This window comes from Hypanus sabinus, chromosome 8, assembly GCF_030144855.1.
Source record: "Hypanus sabinus isolate sHypSab1 chromosome 8, sHypSab1.hap1, whole genome shotgun sequence".
Lineage (NCBI taxonomy): Eukaryota > Metazoa > Chordata > Chondrichthyes > Myliobatiformes > Dasyatidae > Hypanus > Hypanus sabinus.
This window is the reverse complement of record NC_082713.1, coordinates 54,820,025-54,842,237: the sequence shown is the minus strand read 5'-3', so window position 1 is coordinate 54,842,237 and position 22,213 is coordinate 54,820,025. Positions and strand designations below refer to the sequence as shown.

Below are 22,213 nucleotides of genomic sequence, written 5' to 3'. Positions count from 1 at the left end.
GCTCCAAAAGACAAGAGTAAATCAAAAACAGAATCATTTAAGAAGGATAAAATTCATGTTTTGGAATATCCGAGTCAGTGTCCTGACCTTAATCCTATAGAAATCTTGTGGAAGGGCCTAAAGCAAGCAGTCCATGCAAGGAAGCCCACCAACATCCCAGAGTTGAAGTAGTTTTGTAGGAAGGAATGGCCTAAACCTCCTCCTGGCTGATGTGCAGGACAGATCAACAGTTACCAGAAACATTAGCTTGAAGTTATTGTTGTACAAGAGGGTCACAACTGTTACTGAAAGCACAGGTTCACATACTTTTTCCACCAAATGCATATAATATTGGATCATTTTTAATAAATGAACAAGTATAACATTTTTCTCTTATTTATTTAATTGGGTACTCTTTATCTAGTTTTAGGACTTACATAAAGATCTGATCACATTTTTAGGTCATACTTACGCATAAATAAGAGAAAATTCTACAGGGTTCACTATCTTTCTAACACCACTATATATATCTACAAAGTAATTAAGTTCTTTATTTGAAAAAGTGGCCTATTGCTTAATATGTTACTTACTTTAAGAAAATACAAACAATACCCTGCAACATTTAATTTTTTGGAAAATGAACGTTTGGAAATCAAAAATTTGTTCTTTTCTAAGGAAGAGACAAAAAATAAACATCTAAAACAACACATATATTAAAAATCTAGGGTGCCTAAACTTTTGACGATACTATATGTCTGACAGTGGCTTGGATTATTTAACAAAGGAAAATCCACCTACTTCTTCATAATCATATATCGTAGGGAATTCCCAAGAGTGTGGTCCTCATCATGCAATATAAAGGTAACACTTGATTCATCACAGCCTTCTGCCTGTACCTGAAAGAAATGGAGATTGTGATATCAACAATAAACCCTGAACACACGATGATACTGATTCTTAACTCCCACTACCCATAAGGGAAAAAGCAAAAGATTGTTCAGTTGCAAGGTGTCAGCAACGAACTCCAGGTCTCTTCTTGAAAATATTAGTACTGGGGTCTTTCTGTAATCCTAAGGTTATTGTGCTGTTCCAGATTCAGTAAGATCTCAAATCCTGCATCCTTTTGTCTCTGCAATTTTACCATCTGTTACTATGATGTCTCTTATTTTTCAACATCATCAATTGTATTACCATCTAGTTATTGGTGCCAAAAACAGATTTTCTGGAGAATTTTCTAGAGAATTCTCCTTCCAACCAACTGTATAATTTACAGTAGCCAATTAACTTATCAACTGGTATGACTTTGGAACATGGGAAGAATTCATGCAACCTCATGCGGTCAAAAGGGAAAACTGTAAACTGCACACAGATGGCACGAGAGGTTGGGATCAAACCAAGGTTGCTGGAGATGCAAGGCAGTAGCATAAATTGCAGTGCTATCATGTCATGTAAGAGTATGTGGCTCCACGTTAACCACTTCAGAACCCACAAAACACAAGTGGAAGTAAGCCACAGTTGAACTAGAGAGGAGAGAGTAAGGGGGAGAATAAAAACAAAACATGAAAAGTCATACAAAGATGAGAAAAACTGCAGATGCTGTTAATCCAAGCTCACACACGAACTGCGGGAGGAAGTCAGCAGGCCAGGCAGCATCTATAGAGAAGAGTAAACAATTGATGTTTGGGACTGAGACCTTCATCAGGACTGTCACAAAGGGTCTCAGCCCGAAACGTCAACTGTTTACTCTTTTCCATAGATTCTGACTGACCTGCTGAGTTCCTCCAGCAACTTGTCTGTGTGCTATGAAAAGTCATACTTTTGCTTTGCTTCAATCCCTTTACCCTACTCCGCATTCGACATTGCACCATCTTATTTTCCCAAAGCAGCAATACCAACATCTATATCACCATTTCCTATCAACATTACCTCTGCTACATTTATTTGAATAAACTTATAGAAGTATACAGTGCACGAACTCCACTTGCCTGCGTTATGTCTGTATCCCTCTACGGCTTTCCTGTACAAGTAGCTGTCCAAATACCTTTTAAAACATGTAATTGCATAAAATATATAACACTACAGCACAGTACGGACCTTTGGCCCACAATGTTGTGCTTAGCTATATGAACCTACTCCACTACCCACAAACCCTTCACACATACACAACTCTTCCTCTTTTTCTCCTGTTGTCCCTTTTTCTTACATCCATGTGCCTACCTGAGTCTTTTAAATCTCCCTATGGTACAGTCACTAACACCACACCTAGCAAAGCATCCTAAGAAATAATGGAAATCTAAAATACAACAGGAATATTCAGCTAGTTAACCCTCATCTAAGCAGATAGAAGCAAGAGAAATCGCTGGTCAAAATGAAACATCAGCTATTTACTTCATTACAAACGTTGCCGTGCACGTTGAATACCTCCAATTATCAACGATTGTTTCTTAAATATAAACGTGCAGGAACTTGGTGACTCCAGAACAAGAAAGAATACAAGACAGCCATTAAAAGATCAAACCTAACTTTTCCTTACCCAAAATAATGGTAAAAATGTGGAATTAATTCCCACGTCAAACAAATAGTAATCCTGCATTAAAGGGAAGAGGTGTCTACGGAAGAGGAATAAAAGGGGAGTATCAACACCAAGATGGACTGGTAGGGCCAAATGGCCTACATCGGTATTATCAATTTCGATTAGCTATTAGCTCAGAAAAAAATACTCCCCCTACAAGCGTACAGTTAAACTACAAATAGCCTACATGCAAGTTTTTTTTCAATTAATGTAATATTATTCTCACCACTTCTAACACCGGTTTTTTCAACCCCTCCGCCGTTGCCATGCTCACGCTGCTCATCCGAACCAGTCTCGAGTCGGCGCACACGTTCTATGTCATCACAGATGATCTACATGCATGCTGGGAGTTGTAGTCTGAAATAAACAAACTCCCGAACTCTCTGACAGCACACTCAAAATGCTGGTGGAATACAGCAGGTCCTGAAGAAGGGGCTCGGCCCGAAACGTGCTTCTCCTTACAGGTGCTGCCTGGCCTGCTGTGTTCCACCAGCGTTTTGTGTGTGCTGCTTGAATTTCCAGCATCTGCAGATTTCCTCGTGCCTGAACTCTCTGAGAACCTTTTCCACACAATTGATGCTGTGCAACGTTAAACACAATTTCTATTGTCCTGAAATATTTTTCCCGTAGATCGCTTTCTTGTTCATAAATATCCAATTGATATCGGGGAAAAAAATCAGACACTGAAAACACTTAGCGGATCTGGCAGCACTAAGGAAATACAAGCTTCCAGCACTTCTGACAAATCTGAAACGTTCGCTCGTTTTTCACTTTCCAGCAATGCCACTCGACTTGTTGAATATTTCCATCACTTCTGCTTTTACATCAGAATTCCAGCATTTGCAGCTGTTTTGATTTCCAGAAACAAATAGAAGTTCCTTGTGCTCAAGTGTTAACTCTCTATAGATGCTGTTGAATATCTCGGTTCTTTTCTGAGATATCTTTCATCTGCCGCTTTTATTTTCTTTCTCTTTAATAGCTGTTTGCTCAAAACACACTTCCCACGGCTGAAGGCGCCGCTTGGATTGGCTGGACGTCGCACATGCGCAGTGCGTGGAAGCGGCGCCGCTATATATGCCGCGAGCTGCGTGCACCTGACCGGAAGTGTCTGCAGAGGGAGTTGCTTCAGCACAACGGGGCCTTGGGTAGGAGGAGGCGGTTCAGGTAGGTCGTCTGAGGAAAGCGGACCTAATTAGTCGGCATTGTCACAACAATTTATGTGAAGCTGATGCTGGGGGTGTAAGGTTTCTTTCGCTTTTTTTTAAATGGAGAATTCCTGTTGGGCTCGTTAAGTTTCCAATCTGTAATTTAAGTACAGGATGTTAGAGGTGTAATCATTTGGTTAAAGCGTTCTTCTCCCTAAAGAATTGTTTTTTTATTTTTGGTTCACAAATTATTATTTTTTGCTTGTTTAGTCTCTATCACATATGGTTCAAAAGTGAAAATATTATCTGGACAGGTAATGAATAGGAAGGTCTGCATCAGACGCTGGATTTTATGCACAAATTGGTCATAAGCAAAGACTTAAGTGCTGTGTATAACTTACTTTGGACCAGATAGTGCAACTACTTGTTGAGCTAAGTAACATGACACTGGCCATTACTGTGAATATGAAAGTAAAAACTGGATCTACGTTTAATTTGATACTAAATAAATAGCTTGTTATATTCTTAAACGTGGGCAAAATGCATGTTCTTTATTCTTTATTGCCTTGTTTGGCATATCTCCAATTGCCTCTGACTCCATAACCCATGCTTGCCTTCTAAGCAATCTCACTCTTTATATGTTCATAATCAATGCCTTTTACTGTGAGATACCTCATTCTAAAATTCTGTGCCATAATCTTAATTTTTGAACTTCATGCCTACATCTTTCAGGAAACTAACCTTTACCAAATATTTGGTTAAGCCTTCCTTGATTTCACTTTCTTATATCATAAGACCATAATATATAGGAGCAGAATTAGGCCATTTGGCCCATTGAGTCTGTTCTGCCACTTCATGGCTGATCCCATTTATTTCTCAACCCCAATCTCCTGCCTTCTCCCTGTATCCCTTCATGCCCTGACCAATCAAGAATCTATCAACTTCTGCCTTAAATACACATAGAGACTTGGTCTCCATAGCTTCCTGTATCAAAGAATTCCACAGATTCACAACTCTGGCTAAAGAAATTCTTCCTCATCTCAGTTCCAAAAGAGCACCTTTCTTTTCTGAGAATACGTACACAATGCTGGAAGTACTCAGCAGGTCAGGTCAGGCAGAAAAGGTCGTGAGAAAAGAGTAGCCAATGTTTCGGGCCGAGACCCTTCATCAGGAAGACCCTTCTTTTCTGAAGCTTTGGCCTCTGATCTTAGACTCTCCCATCATAGGAATCATCTTCTCCACATCCACACTATCAAGGCCTTTCACTATTCGATAGGGATCAATGAGGTCACCCCTCATTCTGAGTTCTAATAAATACAAGCACAGAGCCATCGAATCCTCTTCATATGACAAGTCATTCAATCCTGGAATCACTTTCATGAACCTCCTTTGAATGCTCTCTAGTTTCAGCACATCCTTTCTAAGATAAGGTGCCCAAACCTGCTCACAATACTCTGTAAGACCACACTGATGCTTAAAGATTCAACATTATATCCTTGTGTTTATATACTAGTCCCCTTGAAATGAGTGCTAGCAATACATCTGCCTTCCTCACCACAAACTCAACCTGAAAATTAACTTTTAGGGCATCCTGCACAGGGACTGCCAAGAAGACTTTTTCAACAGACATCCAGTTCATCTGCCATTTCGTTATCCCCCATTGCTACTTCTCCAGAGTCTTTTTCCAGCAGTCTGATATCCACTTTGTATTGGATGAGACTTTTGGTATCTCTAATATTATTAGTTAGTTTATTTTTGTAGTCTGTCTTTACCTTAACGACATTTTAGTTGCCTTTAGTTGGTACTTAAAAGCTTTCCACTAATATTTGCTCTATTATATGCCCTCTCTTTGGCTTTTATGTGGCTTTGACTTGTTTGCCATGGTTATGTCATCTTTCCTTTAGAATACTTTCTTTTTGGGATGTATATATCCTGTGCTTTCTCAATTGCTTCCAGAAATTCCAGCCATTGCTGCTCTGCTGTCATCCCTGCCAGTGTTCTTTTCCAATTTTTCTGGCCAACTCCTCTCTCATGCCACTGTAATTCTCTTTACTCTACTGTAATACTGATACATCTGACTTCAGCTTCTCCCTCTCCTTCAGGGTGAATTCAGTCATATGATCAATGCCCTTAAGGGTTCTTTTACCTTCAGCTCTCTATTTGATTGCATTTTTTAACCAACAGAGCAATGTCCCTTTTGCCTTCCTGCCTATCCTTTGGATCCAATGTGTATCCTCTCAGCTACAATCTTTCAGCCATGATTCAGTGATGCTACAACATGCCTGCAATTTGTAACTGTGCTGCAAGTTCATCTACCTTATTCCATATAATGTGTGCATTCAAATACAACCCCTTCAGTTCTGTACTCACCCTTTACTATTTTGTCCGCCTTTTACGTTGCAGCTCATCCTGCTGACTACAATTTTGCCCTATCAGCAGCCTCTTCCCCACTACACATTCTCTGTTTTTAAACCAACTATGTCACCTTCAGCAGTATTATAGTATTATCCACTTTTCCTATGAGACTTCTTGCTTTGAAATATAGGCAGCTCAGGACACTAGCTGCACCATGGTCAACTTTGTGATTTCTAACTTTGTGGTTTTACCACAATCTGCCTCTGCAAACTGTTCTGGCACCCCAGTTCCCATCCCTCTGCAACTTTAAACCCCACTGTACAGCATCAACAAACCTTTCCCGCTAGGGTATTAATCCCCCTCCAGTTAAGATGCAAACTGTCCCTTCTGTACAGGTCCCATTTTCCCTGCAAGAGAGTTCAATGATTCAAAAATCTTAAGCCCTCCTTCCTACACCAACATCTTAGCCACGTATTAAACTATATAATCTTCCTAGTTTTAGCCTCACCAGCAGGGTAGCAATCCTGAGTGCTCAACGGAGGGTGCAGAGGGTGCTTTTTGTTGTGGGGGGGGGGGCGGTTTGTTGCTTTGCTGTTGCTTATGTGTGGGAGGGGGTAGCTGGGGGGCTCTATGGTTCTAACATTTAATTGTCATTCATTCATTCTTTGGGTACTCCTGTTTTCATGGATGTTTGCAAAGAAAAAGAATTTCACAGTGTATGTTCTATACATTTCTCTAACATTAAATGTACCTATTGAAATTCCCAATGCAGAACCTCGTTACTCATCCTACCCATGTCATTGGTCCCTACATGGAGGGGCATTGGTCCCTCCTTACCAATTGGTCCCAGGGAGGTTCTACTGCAGTTGTACAAGGCCTTGGTGAGACTGCACCTAGAGTATTGTGTGCAGTTTTGGTCCCCTAATCTGAGGAAAGACATTCTTGCCATAGAGGGAGTACAGAGAAGGTTCACCAGATTGATTCCTGGGATGGCAGGACTTTCATATGAAGAAAGACTGGATCGACTAGGCTTATACTCACTGGAATTTAGAAGACTGAGGGGGATCTTATTAAAACATATAAAATTCTAAAGGGATTGGACAAGCTAGATGCAGGAAGATTGTTTCCGATGTTGGGGAAGTCCAGAACGAGGGGTCACAGTTTAAGGATAAAGGGGAAGCCTTTTAGGACCGAGATGAGGAAAAACTCCTTCACACAGAGAGTGGTGAATCTGTGGAATTCTCTGCCACAGGAAACAGTTGAGGCTGATTCATTGGCTATATTTAAGAGGAAGTTAGATATGGCCTTTGTGGCGAAAGGGATCAGGGGGTATGGAGAGAAAGCAGGTACAGGGTTCTGAGTTGGATGATCAGCCATGATCATACTGAATGGTGGTGCAGGCTTGAAGGGCAGAATGGCTTACTCCTGCACCTATTTTCTATGTTTTTAGAACTTCTAGCTGTTCACTCTTCTACTTAAGAATGCTGAAGAATTCATGTTTTATTTCTTAGTTTTTTTGAATCACTTTATGATTTGCTTTTCATAGGAACTCCATTAATGAGATTCTAGTAGACTACTTATGTGTAGATGAAGATCAGTATTAAATACAATTTTTTTTCTTTCATATGCTGGTTTTGAAATAAGTCCAATATGTTTGTCATATTGCTCACCTGAGTGGGCATGTACTGAGATTTTAAAAAATGTAAATACTGATCTGAGTTAAGAGTGTGATTGTAGGTGGATTTGATCTTTGTCATGCAAGTATTAGTTATCTGCTATATAATTTCTGTCTCGTATTTTGCAGCACCTTTTAAGAGGAGCTATGGCTATCCTGTTTGCAGTGGTTGCAAGAGGTACTACAATACTTGCAAAAAATGCCTTGTGTGGAGGAAATTTTTTGGAAGTAACTGAACAGATTCTGTCGAAAATCCCATCAGAAAATAATAAATTGACCTACTCTCATGGAAAGTAAGTGCCAACATTTTGCTCTGAGGAGGGTGCTTGTACTAGGATCATCAGTTGAGAGGGTGATAATACGTGAAAGCTTTTCACTTCTGAATTGTGTGTACATACTGGAAATTTGCTTCTTTGTGAACATCATTTTGCATAAGTCACAGTTCCTTTTAAGTCACTACTTATCTCTGGGATTAATTTCTTCAATCCTGTCTTGACTAAGATTGCCTTAGTTTTATATACTCATGTTCATGTAGTCAGGGGTAATGAGATGATTCATGAGCATTAAGTTAATATATATATATTTATTTTGCTCAGGCAGCAATTATAGAAAGAAACAGTCAATGTTTCGGGTTCAAGACCCTTTAAGAGCATGAAATGTTAAGTTTCTGCCACTGTTACTTCTTGATCTAACTGTTTTTTAAAAAACTTGCTCATGTAGGAAGTCTTTCTTCTTTCCAACATGCTTTACTTGTGAAGGTGGGGTTTTTGAGTGCTTCCCCATTTTAGTCAGCTAGTAGCTGCAGGCCCTGATAACATACCAAGTCAGGTTCTAGTACTGACGGATACATTCAACATCTCTCTGGAACAGTTCATTAACCCCTCAGTTTTCAAGGCAGCAACCATAATTCTGGTGCTAAAGGAGATGCCAGCAAAATCCTCTAGAATTAACAACAACCACAAGGAAATGCTCTGAGTGACCGGTCATGGAGCACATTAAAGCCTTTCTCCTAGCTACGTGGGATCCTTTCCACTTATCACTAGAATCGAATCACTGATATGCCATTGCCTCTGCTCTTCACTCTGTCTATCCTACCTGGAAAATGGGGTCTCACATGCCAGCTTGTTTATATGCTTTAGTTTGGCATTTAACACAGTCATGCCTAAGAAACTGTTGGGAAACTGTCCTTGCTGGGTGTCAACACCTCCCTCTATAACTAGATTGTGGACCTCTTAGCAGTCAGGCCACAGTCAGTCTGTGTCAGCAGCAATGCCTCTGGTCCCATTACAATGAGCACTGGCTGTGCTCAGCCCACTGCTTTTCATATTGCTGATGCATGACTGTTGCAGGATTCAGCTCAAACTGTGTCAAGTTTGCAGATGACACAGTGTTTGGCCTCATCAACAACAATGATGAGTCAGAGTATGGAGGAAGTGGAGTGGCTGGTGGACTGATATGACAACAGCAGGCCAAGTCTGAACATGGAGAAGACCAAAGAAATTATTGCAGACTTTACAAAGGTGCAGATGAACCATCCCCTCTGCGCATATGATTTCTCCATAGACAGTTAAGTGCACCAAGTTCCTGGGAGTTCACATCACAGGTTATCTTACCTGGTCCTTCATCTGCTGAGCTGAATCTCTACTGAAATATTTGATGTTTTTCACCTCATGCTGGTCAACCTGGGTAGTTTGACTAATTTTCTATTTATTTTTAGTCTTCAGTATTGCTGAGAGCCTGTGTTATTTGATTCACCTGAACATCGCTTTTGTAGCTGGTCCACTTCTAATATTGTAATCTTAGTGGAGTCCCTGCCATTGTTTGGTCTATCACTAGAGCCATTGTAATTTGCACATGGAAATTTAACTACATACAGTTCTTTGCTCATCTATTGTATCTCCTGTTCGTATTTTTTTCCCGAATTCTATCCTCATTGATTTCGATTGAATGTCAGAAACTTTATTTGAATTTGCTGTTTTGTGCTATATGAATTTGCTTCTGCTCATTAACTGTTTCCAAACAAGTGCTGGTGTGCCACAATGATTTTGAATTTTTGAAATCAAATTGATTTTGAATGTTTCGCTGCTTAATGCTTCTGAGCTATTTGAACATGTTTCCCATTATGTATCCTGCTTCTGTGGGATGGGTGGGGGAGAACAGAATAATGGAGGAGTGGTGGTTATTCTTCCCTCTCCCAACCTCCTTCCGCCATCAAATATTTATTTTAAGTTGTTTCTCTGAAAGTATTTCACACTCCTTTCTCTGCCATCAAAGTCCCAAGCCCCCAAACTCATTTCTGACTGCATCGGCAATATTTATAGACATATTCCTTATTTTCTGCATAACTCTGCAACTCTTGCTTTATTGGCAAAGTATTTTTGGGACAATTTACAACGTTTAGATCAACTACAATGTTCTACAGTTAGTGATCTGTTACATAAATGTTGTATTTCTACTATTTCCCTCAGCTATCTCACTGCAAGTCGTTAATTACAACATGTTAGTATCATTGCTAAATTTTTGTAACCTGCTTAATTAGCCAGTTTTGCATGCCAACGGTTTTCTTCTCTTCCACAGTTATCTATTTCATTATATTTGCCAAGATAGAATAATATACCTGTGTATCACAGATGATGTAAGTATAATTTTTAAAGAAATCTCCTTTTGGGGGGAATTTGTGACTGGTTAAATGTGTAATGTGTGAAATATATTACAACCAATGCATGTGGGATACATGTGTTCACTTCTGGTGAAACCATTAGTTGGTTGTGTAGTTATTTTGGCTGTTACAAACTTTTTTTTTAATCTTGATATTACTGTTAAATACCGAACATTTTTAAATGTCCTGGCTGACTTTCATTAATGTTGAAGGAAAGGTTCTTCCTTTAGTTGGTGTTGCAAAAGGATTAATGTTGCTTCACTACAGGACAGCTGTAGTGTCCTTTTTAAACGTTTTTGTGTTCAATGCTTAGTTTCATTTAAGATGTTGAAACTATTCACTTTGTTTTAAGGATTTTGAACGATCAAGAGCATTTACCTTTCTAAATGAAATAAAGAAACGATTTCAGACCACATATGGTTCAAGGGCACAAACTGCATTGCCTTACGCAATGAACAGTGAATTTTCCAGTGTTTTAGCTGCACAAATGGTGAGTGTATGTCCACCTTCTGTAATCTTTCAGAAACTAGTAAAAGGACGATGGTGTATCAATTGAGAAATAGTCTGATTGGGGGGGAAACTGAATACTCAGTATATTTAAAACATGGATGTGCTTTATCATCCAGTCTCTAACTGTCATTTATTCCATTTTATCCATTCTTGTTATTGGCTAAATAATCCCTCTGGATCAACAATGATTTGTTTTTGCCCCAGTTCTGTTGGATCTGAGATTGCTGATGAGGCCAATGTGGGAGTTGCAAAATGTACCATATATTGAGCAGGAGGTTCTCAAGGCAAGCAGGCGATTAGTTGGCAAGGTGGTGCACTCCTTCCAGTTGCATAGACTTCATGCTCCCAAAAAAAGGGCTTGAGGTTCTCCATGCCATCTTCCTTGGGCATTGAGGGGGCCGGGCGATACGGTTGTTGGATGGGCTTTGGTTATTCTAGCAGTCAAAGTACTTATCCTGGATAATTTTGCTGAGGTAATGGGAGTGGAGGCAGGCCCTGATGATCTCCAAAGTGGCTACAGAGATGGTGGATTCTCTTGATACTGTCTTTCAAAATACAATGTTCTGGAATGTTTTCATGCAGACTGGAGGATAGCAAATCTTCCTCCACGAAGGAAGAAAAATGGTAATCTGTTAGTCTAACATCCATGGTAGAAAGATTGTTGAAATCTATAATAAGCAATTAATACACAGAAAATATTACAATTTAGCATTGTGAATGTGGATGTATAAAAGGGAAATGTTTGTCTAATTAATTGGAATTCACTGGGAACAAATCTACCAGAAGAAAATGAGGGGATTCAGTGAGTATGGTGAATTTGGACTTTCAGGAGGCTTCCAATAAAATCTGACATGGCTAATATAGTTAAAGCACCTGATATTTGGGATATTAGCTTGGACTGATTTGGTTAACTGGAAGAATAACTGCATCTCACTTGAAATGCAAGTTAGAAATGTTGAGGTATCAGAGGTTAGTGCTTGGGTCCTGTTAGCAATCTATGGCAACAATTTGGACGAGGTGGTCAAATTTTTTAATTCGCTGATGGTATGGAATCATATGTGAATGAGGGTAGTGATGAGGATGCAAATATGCTTCAGGAGGATATAGATAAACCAAGTGAGCAGGCATCACCATGACATATTGTGGGGGGGGGGGGAGCAACGGAGGTTATCCACATCAGTTTAAAACAAAATTGATCTGCCTGTCGGTCAGAATTCTGTCCATGTTAGTATCTTTCCTGCAATACCATGGGCTGTTGTTTAGTAGCCTCGTATGCAGCACCTTGTCAAAGGTATAATTTAGATGTGGCCAAATTCATGAATGACCAGGGCTCTTGTGTAGTGTCTAGACTTATTGTCTAGTGCTGTACATTCAAAGTGAGACCAAATATCTATTGCCTCTGAGAGTTGTGTGCTTTATAGAGAAAGAGCAGTCAACACATAACTTCTGCTATTCTATGCATTGTCTCTTTTCCCCCACTTCCACTGGACGGCAGATGCAGAAACTTGAAAGCACACACCATTAAACTCAAGGATGGCTACTATCCCACTGTTATCAGACTACTAAATGAACACCTTGCTTTTGACCCAACCATCTAGCTCATCCTGACCCTTGTACCTTTATTATCCACCTAAACTGCACTTTCTGTAACTAATACTATAGTCTGCATTCTGTTTTTGCTCTTTGGTTTGCATGCCATTCATACAGATTTCAAAACACAAGTTTTTCATTTTATTGGTACAAGTCCAATTTGTTACTCTGCTCTTAATGTATTACGTGGATCTTGAGTTTAATGACAGCTATTGTCAATACATTAGACCATTACATTGTGGGTAGGCCTGTATGTATTTTAAGGAGAATGCAATGGACTTGGGGAAGGTGGGTATTGCATTAATAGTGAGATGAAATAAATTGGAGGTTGAGTGTTAAACAAGATGTCATTGAGGGGGGGTTGGGAAATTGCAGACAGGAAAGGGGTAATGATTTGTTCATGGAGTTGGAAAATGTGCTGTTAGAAATCAACCTGTTCAATAGTTACTTTTGTTTGCTTTATTTCAGTAAGTAGTCTAGAGGGCATTGAACTACCTACATTGAAGTTGTTTGAACTTTCCCAATAACATTTCAGTAAAATGTCAGGTTATCTTTTAAATATATATTCTAGTAAAGTTTTCTAAAACTGCACAGATATAAAAATACAACACATAAAATGCTGGAGCAGCTCAGCAAGTCAGACGGCATCTATGGAAATGAATAAACAGTCAATGTTTTGGGCTGAGACCATTCATTGTCCTGATGGAGAACCTCAGCCTGAAACGGCGACTGTTCATGCATTTCTATAGATCCTGGCTAACCTGAGGTCCCCCAGCATTTTAGGTTGTTGCTCTGGATTTACGACATCTACAGACTTCCTTGCGTTTAGGCATAAAGTTGAGACTTTTATGATGACTTGCACTCTGCACTGATTTTTTTATTAACCATTTTAATGAAGAAACGATTCTTTGCCTTGAGCAGTGTGAGAGGGTCTAATCAAGGTTGTTGCTGCATTCAAATTTTGTCAGCATTTATTCATAATGGTTCTCGCCATACTCTAAAACAACTGGTTAAATATAGGTTACTTGAATGTCATGGATACAAATCTGAGTGTTTGATGGTATTGAATTTGTCACCTCTGATTTCAGAAACACTTATCGGAAAACAAGAACTCTGACCGCATTTTGGAAACTCAGACCCAAGTAGACGAGTTGAAGGGAATCATGGTCCGAAATATTGGTATGTATGAATATAGAGAGCATTAGTCTTTGTTTTGAAAATCTAGCTTATTTTAATTCTCATGCTAACACCCAGTAATAGGTGCTTAGAAGCAGTTGCTATTATTACTAACATCTCAGAAATATTCCTAAAGCTGGAACTCTGAAGAGCAGCATAACTTGTGAAGTGATCCATGGATACTGCCAGTCTGTGGCACTGTCATGTGGTATCATGTAACACTGTAATCAGCTGCTACTGCATATGCGCTATATAACATTGACTCTTAATTGATTTTCATAGTATTAAAATAGCATTGAAATGTATTGAACTGATCCATGTTCTCATCAGTAACTGCTTCTAAATATTTTTGGATAGAAGTTGCTGGAAATACTTTGTAGGCTGTACAATATAAATGCAGATGGGAATATGGGGTTTAATTTTCAATTTGATAATCATTTGGTAATATTTGAGAATTGTCTATTTGAAATGTTAAGTTTCCTTCATCCCATTGATGAAACCGGAGTTTTTTCATTTCATAATGACAATGTGTGACTCTTTGCTCTCAGATTTGATGTTTTATTCCTTTATTTTCAGTTACAAAATACTTTGCTAAAGATTTTAATAATCAGTGAGCAGCTTGTACTCTACTGGTATATGTATAAAAACAAGACTATGAAGTATTATGACCACATCTAAACAATTGAAACTATTTACTTTCCTATTGCTTAATTTTATTGACCTCAAAAGAGACCTGGCCTTATTTTTAAAATGCATGAATGATGTGTGCTTTCTTTGAACAAATCTTCAGTAAACGTTGAGTTCAGGGAATTTGTAAATATGAGGGGGAGGGGCAAATAAAGAAACTACTCCTAAATTTCTAACATTTTTCTTTGATTCATTGCTGATATCCCAAGTTCAACAATTGAATCTATATGTATGCACCATAAGCAAGACTAACATGTACTGCTCACCCCTAGATGACCTTGAGAAACTACCACTTCTAGTTGTTGCTTTCCTTCTGGTGAAGTCAATTGTGGTAATATCTATAGGGTTTTGCATCCTTCGGGCAGGCCATGACTCTTTATGTCATGTCACACTGACCCAAGTTTGTGTAGAGCATTATACATCCCCTACCAATGGCACTCCTATTTTTCTCACTTTTTCCAGTAGAATCCTGCTTAACATGGTGAATTTGATAAGGCAGTCTTTTTATACGTTAGAGTAATTATGTGGTGCACTTCCACGGTCTCTGCTGCTTCCAAATTTGTTATTTTGTCACTGGAGTACAGCTCCTTCCTGCTGTATCCCCACAAATCCCCTCACATTTTTAATTTCCATCAGTCTGTAACATGTTTGTTCCAGTGCACCCATCGGTGACCCATGTTACTTCCCACATTACCAGCAGGTTGAATGTTAGTCTTCCTTCTCAAATCCATCTTCATGCTTGTCTCGCTGTAACTTTGCAATTCCTGCTGAATAGTTCAATTTTCTCCTATTGCATCCACTAAGTGTTGTAAATCTGATCTCTTCACTGCATTTAAAGCTAACTAGTTGAATTTGAAATCTGTTAATATCAAAATTTAGTTGTAAACCACCTTGTGGATAAGGGCATAAAAGATTCTGTTCAAACGTGTTAATTGATTTCATTAATCTCATGACCTTGCAATTTTCCTGTACACAGATTTGGTGGCACAAAGAGGAGAAAAGCTGGAATTGCTAATTGACAAAACTGATAATTTAGTGGATGCTGTAAGTATTCAGTACTTTGTAGCTAGCACTAAAATACAAAATTAACATTTGATCAGATTTATCTGGTCAAGATCTTGTAAAACCCATTTAGAGTTGAGAAAGGCAGAGGTGTAGGGAGAGAGGGATAAATATTCATCCTCTAATATAATGTGATCTAACAGCATGTGCATGTTGTATTCAGTTTGGAATAGATGAATACAATGCCCAAATGTTAGTTTGGACTTTAATCTTACTGTTAAGACAAATTCCTACCTAATATTGGCCTTTTAATTAAAGGGGGGGGGCAGATTGGAATGTAACGTGATCATTTGCTTGGAAAAAGTTAATTTTCATTAATGAATCCTGTTATTTTGCCAGTCATTTGAAGCTTGTCTGAGATGCCAAGAATTATCTCAATGTAGTTAGCTACCACCTCTGGCATCAATTTAAATTTTTGGCTTGTATCAACAGATCTTCCCTTGAGCTTTAGGAATCTTTGTGGCCAGAAAGCTTGGGTGGAGTGAGGGGTGTGGGGAATTGTAGCTACTAGATTCTACCTTCTAGGTTTGTCTGAACATTGCCTTTCTAATTAATATCTAAATAGTGAAGATGAAGAATTTTTTCTTGTAAAATGTACATGTTAATAGATTTTTTTTTGCATTGAGTTTCTTGGAATCAATTAAATGCAAATGTTTTTATTTGTAGTCAGTCACATTTAAAACCACCAGCAGAAACCTAGCCAGAGCAATGTGCATGAAAAACCTCAAGCTGACCATTGTTGTTGTGATTGTAGCAATTGTAAGTATTTCTCAATTGTTTATCATGTAGTTCCTTGGATTACCATGTTAATGAATTCTCACTCCTTGATAAATGCTTCCATCTGTAATTTAAGTAATCTCCAATCTGCTGACTGAGGTAGTTGGAGTTCAGGGGGTAAGTTTAGTTTCTCAGCTGCATTGCTTAGCTTTTAATGATTCCTTATCCCTTTGTGGCTCATTGAACTATTGGCGAAAGGAAAGGTTTAATTTGAATTGTTGAGTCAGCTGGAAGTTCAGTTTCAAATGACCAAATAAAGGAAGGAATCTGCACTTGGCAAACTGAAATTGACTGAAGAGCCTCTTTCATAAATACAGGATGTTCTGAGTTCATAAAACATAATACCAATGCACATTTTCTATCTTTGGTGCTTTTTCTTGGTGTTATTGGTTTCTTTACCTTTTAAATTGAATTTATGGGGAGAACTTCATTTTATGCTCTGTTGACAAGGTGTTAATTGTAATTTGCATGTTCCCATTGAGAAACTCCACTATTCTGTCTAAAATGGTTGTTTTCAAATGCAACCTCAATGAGTGCACAGAATAGTATAATTTGTATTGATGCCCCCCCCCCCTTTGATTTGGGTTATTTTGAATTATCAATGTTTTAATTCCTCCAAACAAGGGTTAGTGTTTAAAGAATGAAGCAGTGAAAAATAAATAATGGCATCAATCATGTGAAGTATCAGTGAGCTTATTTGTTTGTACCATTAACAGATTTGCATATGTAATAGAAGTATTAGTGGTGCTGAAAGATTTCAATTATTCAATGTTAAACCATTTAAGTACCAATAGAAGACCTGTTCAGGCTATTTGGCTTAAGACTTGAAGGAGCTATAATATAAATCATTAATACTACAGTGCAGTGTTGTATGTCATTCAAAAATATAGTGAACAATTTGTGGCTATTTGTTTTCCTACTTTTGGCTTCACCAAGGTGTTGCTCATCTGTATTGCTTAGCAAAAACCAAAAGCAGGGCAGTGTGTGGGGGGAGGGAGCCTGTGATTAAAACTTGCATTTTTATCGGTGAAATATTTTGTATTGCAGGTTGTCATTTACATCATAGTTTCAGCAGCTTGTGGCGGCCTCTCATGGCCAACCTGCGTGAACTAGGAACCAATTTTATTAGTTGGAGGGAAAATCTGAAAAAAAATAGTTTTAACCACTGCACGAGGATTTCATTAGAGATCTATGTGTAATAGTTCATCTCAGCTTCCAAATATTATGCATTTAAAAGGCTCTAGTTTCTGCTTGCCTTATTTCTGACTTTTTATACTTTTCATATTAATTGAAGAACTTGCTGCATTAAAACTGAAACACAAATCCATATTTTATTCAGTGACTGAAATAAAATTGTAACTTTTTTTAAGTAGTTCATTTTGAATCAATCGGTTTAGCACTTTTCTAAAATGGTGTTGCATATTATCACCCTCCTTTTGAATAGCACTGAGATAATTGGGATCTGTTGTTTTCCCTTGCACCACCTCTTCCTCCACCATCACTTTTGCTCAGTAAAATCTGATGCAAAATCTTGAATTATCTGGATGGAAATGGATAATGATAATATTTCTCAGCCTTCAAGAGGGTGCTAACTATTTGGTCACGTTTAACTACAAGATGGGGAACCATATTGCTAAATAGCTTTGTTTCACAATTGGGAAAATGTATATAAATTGTTGCATACCTTCAGAAACAGTTAAAGCATTTAGAACTATTAAGCAGTCATTTTAGTTGTAAATTAATGGCAATTGTTACTAGCCTATTGTAAAAATGTAAATTTCTTATGCCAATCACATAGCCAGTATTTATGTACAGGACACCAACAAAGTATAACAGGTGTAATACAAGTACTGTAGTGATTGTGTACACAGCTTAATTGTTATGCTGCTGAATGCAGAGCTTTTGCTAACTAAACTTGTAAATTTTTTTACGGTCTACATTGTGTACTTGTTTGTGCTGTTTTGATCCTTATTTAGGCAATGACAGTGCCAATGTTTAAAATAAACTTTGAACCTGAACTAGCTTCAATCTTTCTAGAATGACTTCAGGATGCAGTTTTTGCATGTTTCTGGACTGAAAAGGTATAAAATTACATGTTGTAACAGTGAAAGAAGTTCTTGTCAATACAAATCATTGACCTTTCAGTGGATGGAGAACATCCAAGTGCTTGTACTTTTATTGATATTTTGGTTGGGGGGGTGGTGGGAGACTGCCTCTCCCTCTAAGATCTAGGTTTGCATCATTTCAAGTGAAGATCACTAATTTTCCTATGCCCTTGGGAGTGAAAAGACTGGGTGGTTGTGGATATGAACAATTTCGTTGGCATGTGGATAAAATGAGCAACCTGAGTTGGCTCCGAGCTAAACTTTACTTATTTTAATTCCATTCCCATTGCATAAATTAACACTGCTGTAATTCCATCAGATCTCAGATTATAAAAATGACCTTTATTAGATCATTAATTTATATCAACAAAATACTTTTGTTTAAAGCTATGCCTATCAATGAGTAAATACACTGGAGGAAATGATGGTTAATTGATCCATGTTGGGCTCAGAAATGTCTATATTATTTTGCATCCAGCTTAAAAAAACAATTCTCAAACTCTTGGTCCATACTTTAGAAGCATTGCTTGAGAGCTTTGCCAAGTATAAATAATAAAGTTGCAACTGTTTTCTGAACACTTTCCACAATACATTGAGCTTGTATATTAGCTGCATGTTTAAGAACTCTCTCCTTTTTGAATCATAGGCTATGTCACAATTTGTGAATGAGCAGTCTTATCTTTGCCTTTTAATGAGCACAAATTTACATAGAGGGGTTAGAAATCTCATAGCAAGAATATTATTTAAATCAGTAGCTGTTATTTGTTTTACCCAGATTCAAGCTCTGGTTCCTTTTTATACTTCTGAATAGATTTCAAATAGGGTGTAAAGCTAAGGAACCCGAGTATAAAGCATTTTTAAATTATAGGATAATACTTTAAATATTCTGTAATTTGTGTCATCATGAATTTACTATTAGCAAAAAAAACTATTGCATCTCCCATCCCACACCAGCCTTAAAGGATAAGAATTCAGGTTGCTGTCCAAGTTATAAAATTGTACAAAAAGTGAATGTATTAAATGAAATTCTAGAATCTTACTATTGTTAACATATTAGGTCACAGTTGTAATATATAAATTGTTTCCGCTCTGTATAAGATGCTGTTGCACTTTGCATTGTATCAGATGGTAAAAATAAATTATTTAAACATAACAGTTTGTTTTGTCATACTTTTGGTAAAACAAATGAATTAACAAAATACAATTGCAGCCAATGGCAATGTAAACATGACTGTACAGCACATTTCACCGGAGAATTTGTTTCAAGTGTTGTCCCAGTGCTACTGTCATTGAAACATTACCAATTAACATTTCAATGTTTTCACTGGGTGCCAGGGTAGCATAGCAGTTAATGTGGTGCTATTACAGCTTGGGTCATTGGGGTTTCATTCCAGTTCCATTTGTAAGGAGTCATCTGTGGAAAGTGTGGTTTTCCTTGGGCATTCAAGTTTCATCCTGCAGTCCAAAGACCCACTGGGTAGGTTAATTATTGTAAATTGGCCTTTGATTAGGTTAAGGTTAAATCAGGGTTGCTGGGGCAGCATGGCTCAAAGGGCTGAAAGGCTTATACCATGCTGTAATATGTATATCATCATCATCATGTGCTGTATCATATGGTGCAGGTGATCATGGTCTTCCTTCTCTATCCATGACCATGATTGTTCTTGACAAGTTTTTCTGCTGAAGTGGTTTGCCATTGCCTTCTGGGGTAGTGTCTTTAAAGGTGGGTGACCACAGCCATCATCATACTCTTCAGAGGCTGTCTAATTAGTGTCAGTGGTTGCATAACCAGGACTTGTGATATGCACCAGCTGTGGCTTCGTGTGACCCTGACCGATGGCTAAGCAGGTGCTACACCTTGCCCAAGGGTGACCTGCAGGTTAGTGGAGGGAAGGAGCACCTTACACATCCTTCGGTAGGAATGTATCTCCACCCTGCCACCCAAATGAATAACATAATTTTTAATATACTGATTAAATACATTTGAAATTCTGCACTAATCAGTGACATTGAATGTTTAGGTTTTTGTATTTAAGACTTTGTGGTCTGCTGTTGAAAGGGGTTATAATTTAAATTGTAGAATGTATGATCATTGATCGTGGAAGTATCAATTTTAATGTGTGGTTAATTAGGTGCTTAAGTTTTGAGTAATTGAGCTACTTTCAGTTGTCTATTTAAATATGATAAATCAATTTCATTGGGTCTGTAATGCAGCATCAATATGATTGCAGTTTTGCTTAATGCTCTAACCTCTGGATGCCTGTTTACATGGCTTAAAAGATCTCTACAATCCTCAGTGTGCAAATTGTTTATAACAAGCTTCAAATTTTAAAAATCATTTTGTTAGGAGACCTATACCCAATTGTGTGGCTGGTGGCTTAAAAATTTGTTCAGTTCATGATGCCATGTCAAATTTCCCTTAAGCTGAAGATGTTTAAAATTGCATTGAAAGGTTTAACTTTTGGCTTCTGTATATATTTGTTCTTGTGCTTATCTTGCAACTTTTGCCTCAAAAACTTCATTCTGTGGCACATTGGCATCACATTTATTTTTATATACCTCATACCATCTGGGTAGTCTCCAGCCCCCTTGGTACGAACATTGAATTCTCCAACTTCCGGTAATTCCCTCCCTCTCCCTTCTCCCATCCTACCTTCACTGTCTCCTTTTCCAGCTGCCTATCACCTCTTGATTCTGCTGCCTTCTACTACCCATAGTGCTTTCCCCTTAGATTCCTTCTTCACCTCTCCTGCCTAACCCCTCCCTGCTTCCCCTCCCTCACCCATTGATCTTTCCTCATTAGTTTTCCACCCTTCCCTCCCCCCCACCTTTATGGGGCCCCTGCCCCCTCCTTCAGTCCTGACGAAGGGTCTTGGCCCGAAACGTTGACTGCTCAATTTAACAGATGCTGCCCGACCTGCTGAGTTCATCCAGCTTGTTTGTACGTGTTGACATTGATTTTTATATTGGTGGCTTGTTTAAATTCAATTTGAGTAATAATAGTAGAAAATTTATGCCTTTCTGAGTATGGTGCCAAATAAAAATATTAATTGCAGTTCATCAATATTTAAAGTTGCTGTAAGAATTAGAAACATACAAAACCTACAGAACAATACAGGCCCTTTGGCCCACAAAGTTGTGCTGAATCTGTCCCTACCTTAGAAATTACTAGGCTTACCTATAGCCCTCTAGTTTTCTAAGCTCCATGTACCCATGTAAAAGCCTCTTAAAAGAACCTATCATATCCGCCTCTATTATCATTGCCGGCAGCCCATTCCACACACTCACCACTGAGTTTTTAAAAAAAAACTTGCCCCTAACATCTCATTACCTACTCCCCAGCACTTTAAACCTGTGTCCTCTTGTGGCAACCTGGGGGAAAAAAGCCTCTGACTATCCACACGATCAATACCTGTCATCTTGTACACCTCTATCAGGTCACCCCTCATCGCTCCAAGGAGAAAAGGCCGAGTTCACTCAAACTATTCTCATAAGGCATGCTCCCTAATCCAGGCAACATCCTTGTATATCTCTGCACCCTTTCCATGACTTCCACATCCTTCCTGTAGTGAGGTGACCAGAACTGAGCGCAGTACTCCCAGTGGGGTCCGATCTAGATCCTATCTAGCTGCAATATTACCTCTCAGCTCCTAAATTCAATTCCACGATTGGTGAAGGCCAGTACACCATACACCACCTTAACCACAGAGTCAATATGTACAGCTGCTTTGAGTGTCCTATAGACTCAGACCCCAAGATGTCTCTGATCCTCCACACTGCTAAGAGTCTATTAATACTATATTCTGCCATCATACTTGTCCTACCAAAATGAACCTCTTCACACTTATCTGGGTTGAACTCCATCTGCCACTTCTCAGCCCAGTTTTGAATCGTATCAATGTCCCACTGTAACCTCTGTCA

The 22,213-nt window shown here is 38.5% G+C and overlaps 2 protein-coding genes across 2 annotated transcripts in view; one reads left to right on the top strand and one right to left on the bottom strand.

Annotated features, from left to right (window-relative positions):
• Positions 1–3,147, bottom strand: part of polr1d (RNA polymerase I and III subunit D) — a 34,218-nt gene extending 31,071 nt beyond the window's left edge. The window contains exons 1-2 of the mRNA XM_059977215.1: positions 2,778–3,147; positions 778–875 (exon numbers count right to left, since the gene is read on the bottom strand). Coding sequence (XP_059833198.1) covers positions 778–875; positions 2,778–2,834 — 155 coding nt within the window. The 5' untranslated portion in view covers positions 2,835–3,147. The remainder of the gene's footprint in view (positions 1–777; positions 876–2,777) is intronic.
• Positions 3,148–3,645: 498 nt separating this feature from the next.
• On the top strand, positions 3,646–19,463 carry sybl1 (synaptobrevin-like 1). Its single transcript, XM_059977214.1, has 8 exons — positions 3,646–3,715; positions 7,856–8,019; positions 10,304–10,361; positions 10,738–10,875; positions 13,574–13,664; positions 15,325–15,392; positions 16,077–16,169; positions 17,235–19,463. The coding sequence occupies exons 2-8, from the start codon at positions 7,874–7,876 to the stop codon at positions 17,298–17,300; spliced, it is 660 nt and encodes a 219-aa protein (XP_059833197.1). The 5' UTR covers positions 3,646–3,715; positions 7,856–7,873; the 3' UTR covers positions 17,301–19,463.
• The last annotated feature ends 2,750 nt before the right edge of the window (positions 19,464–22,213 follow it).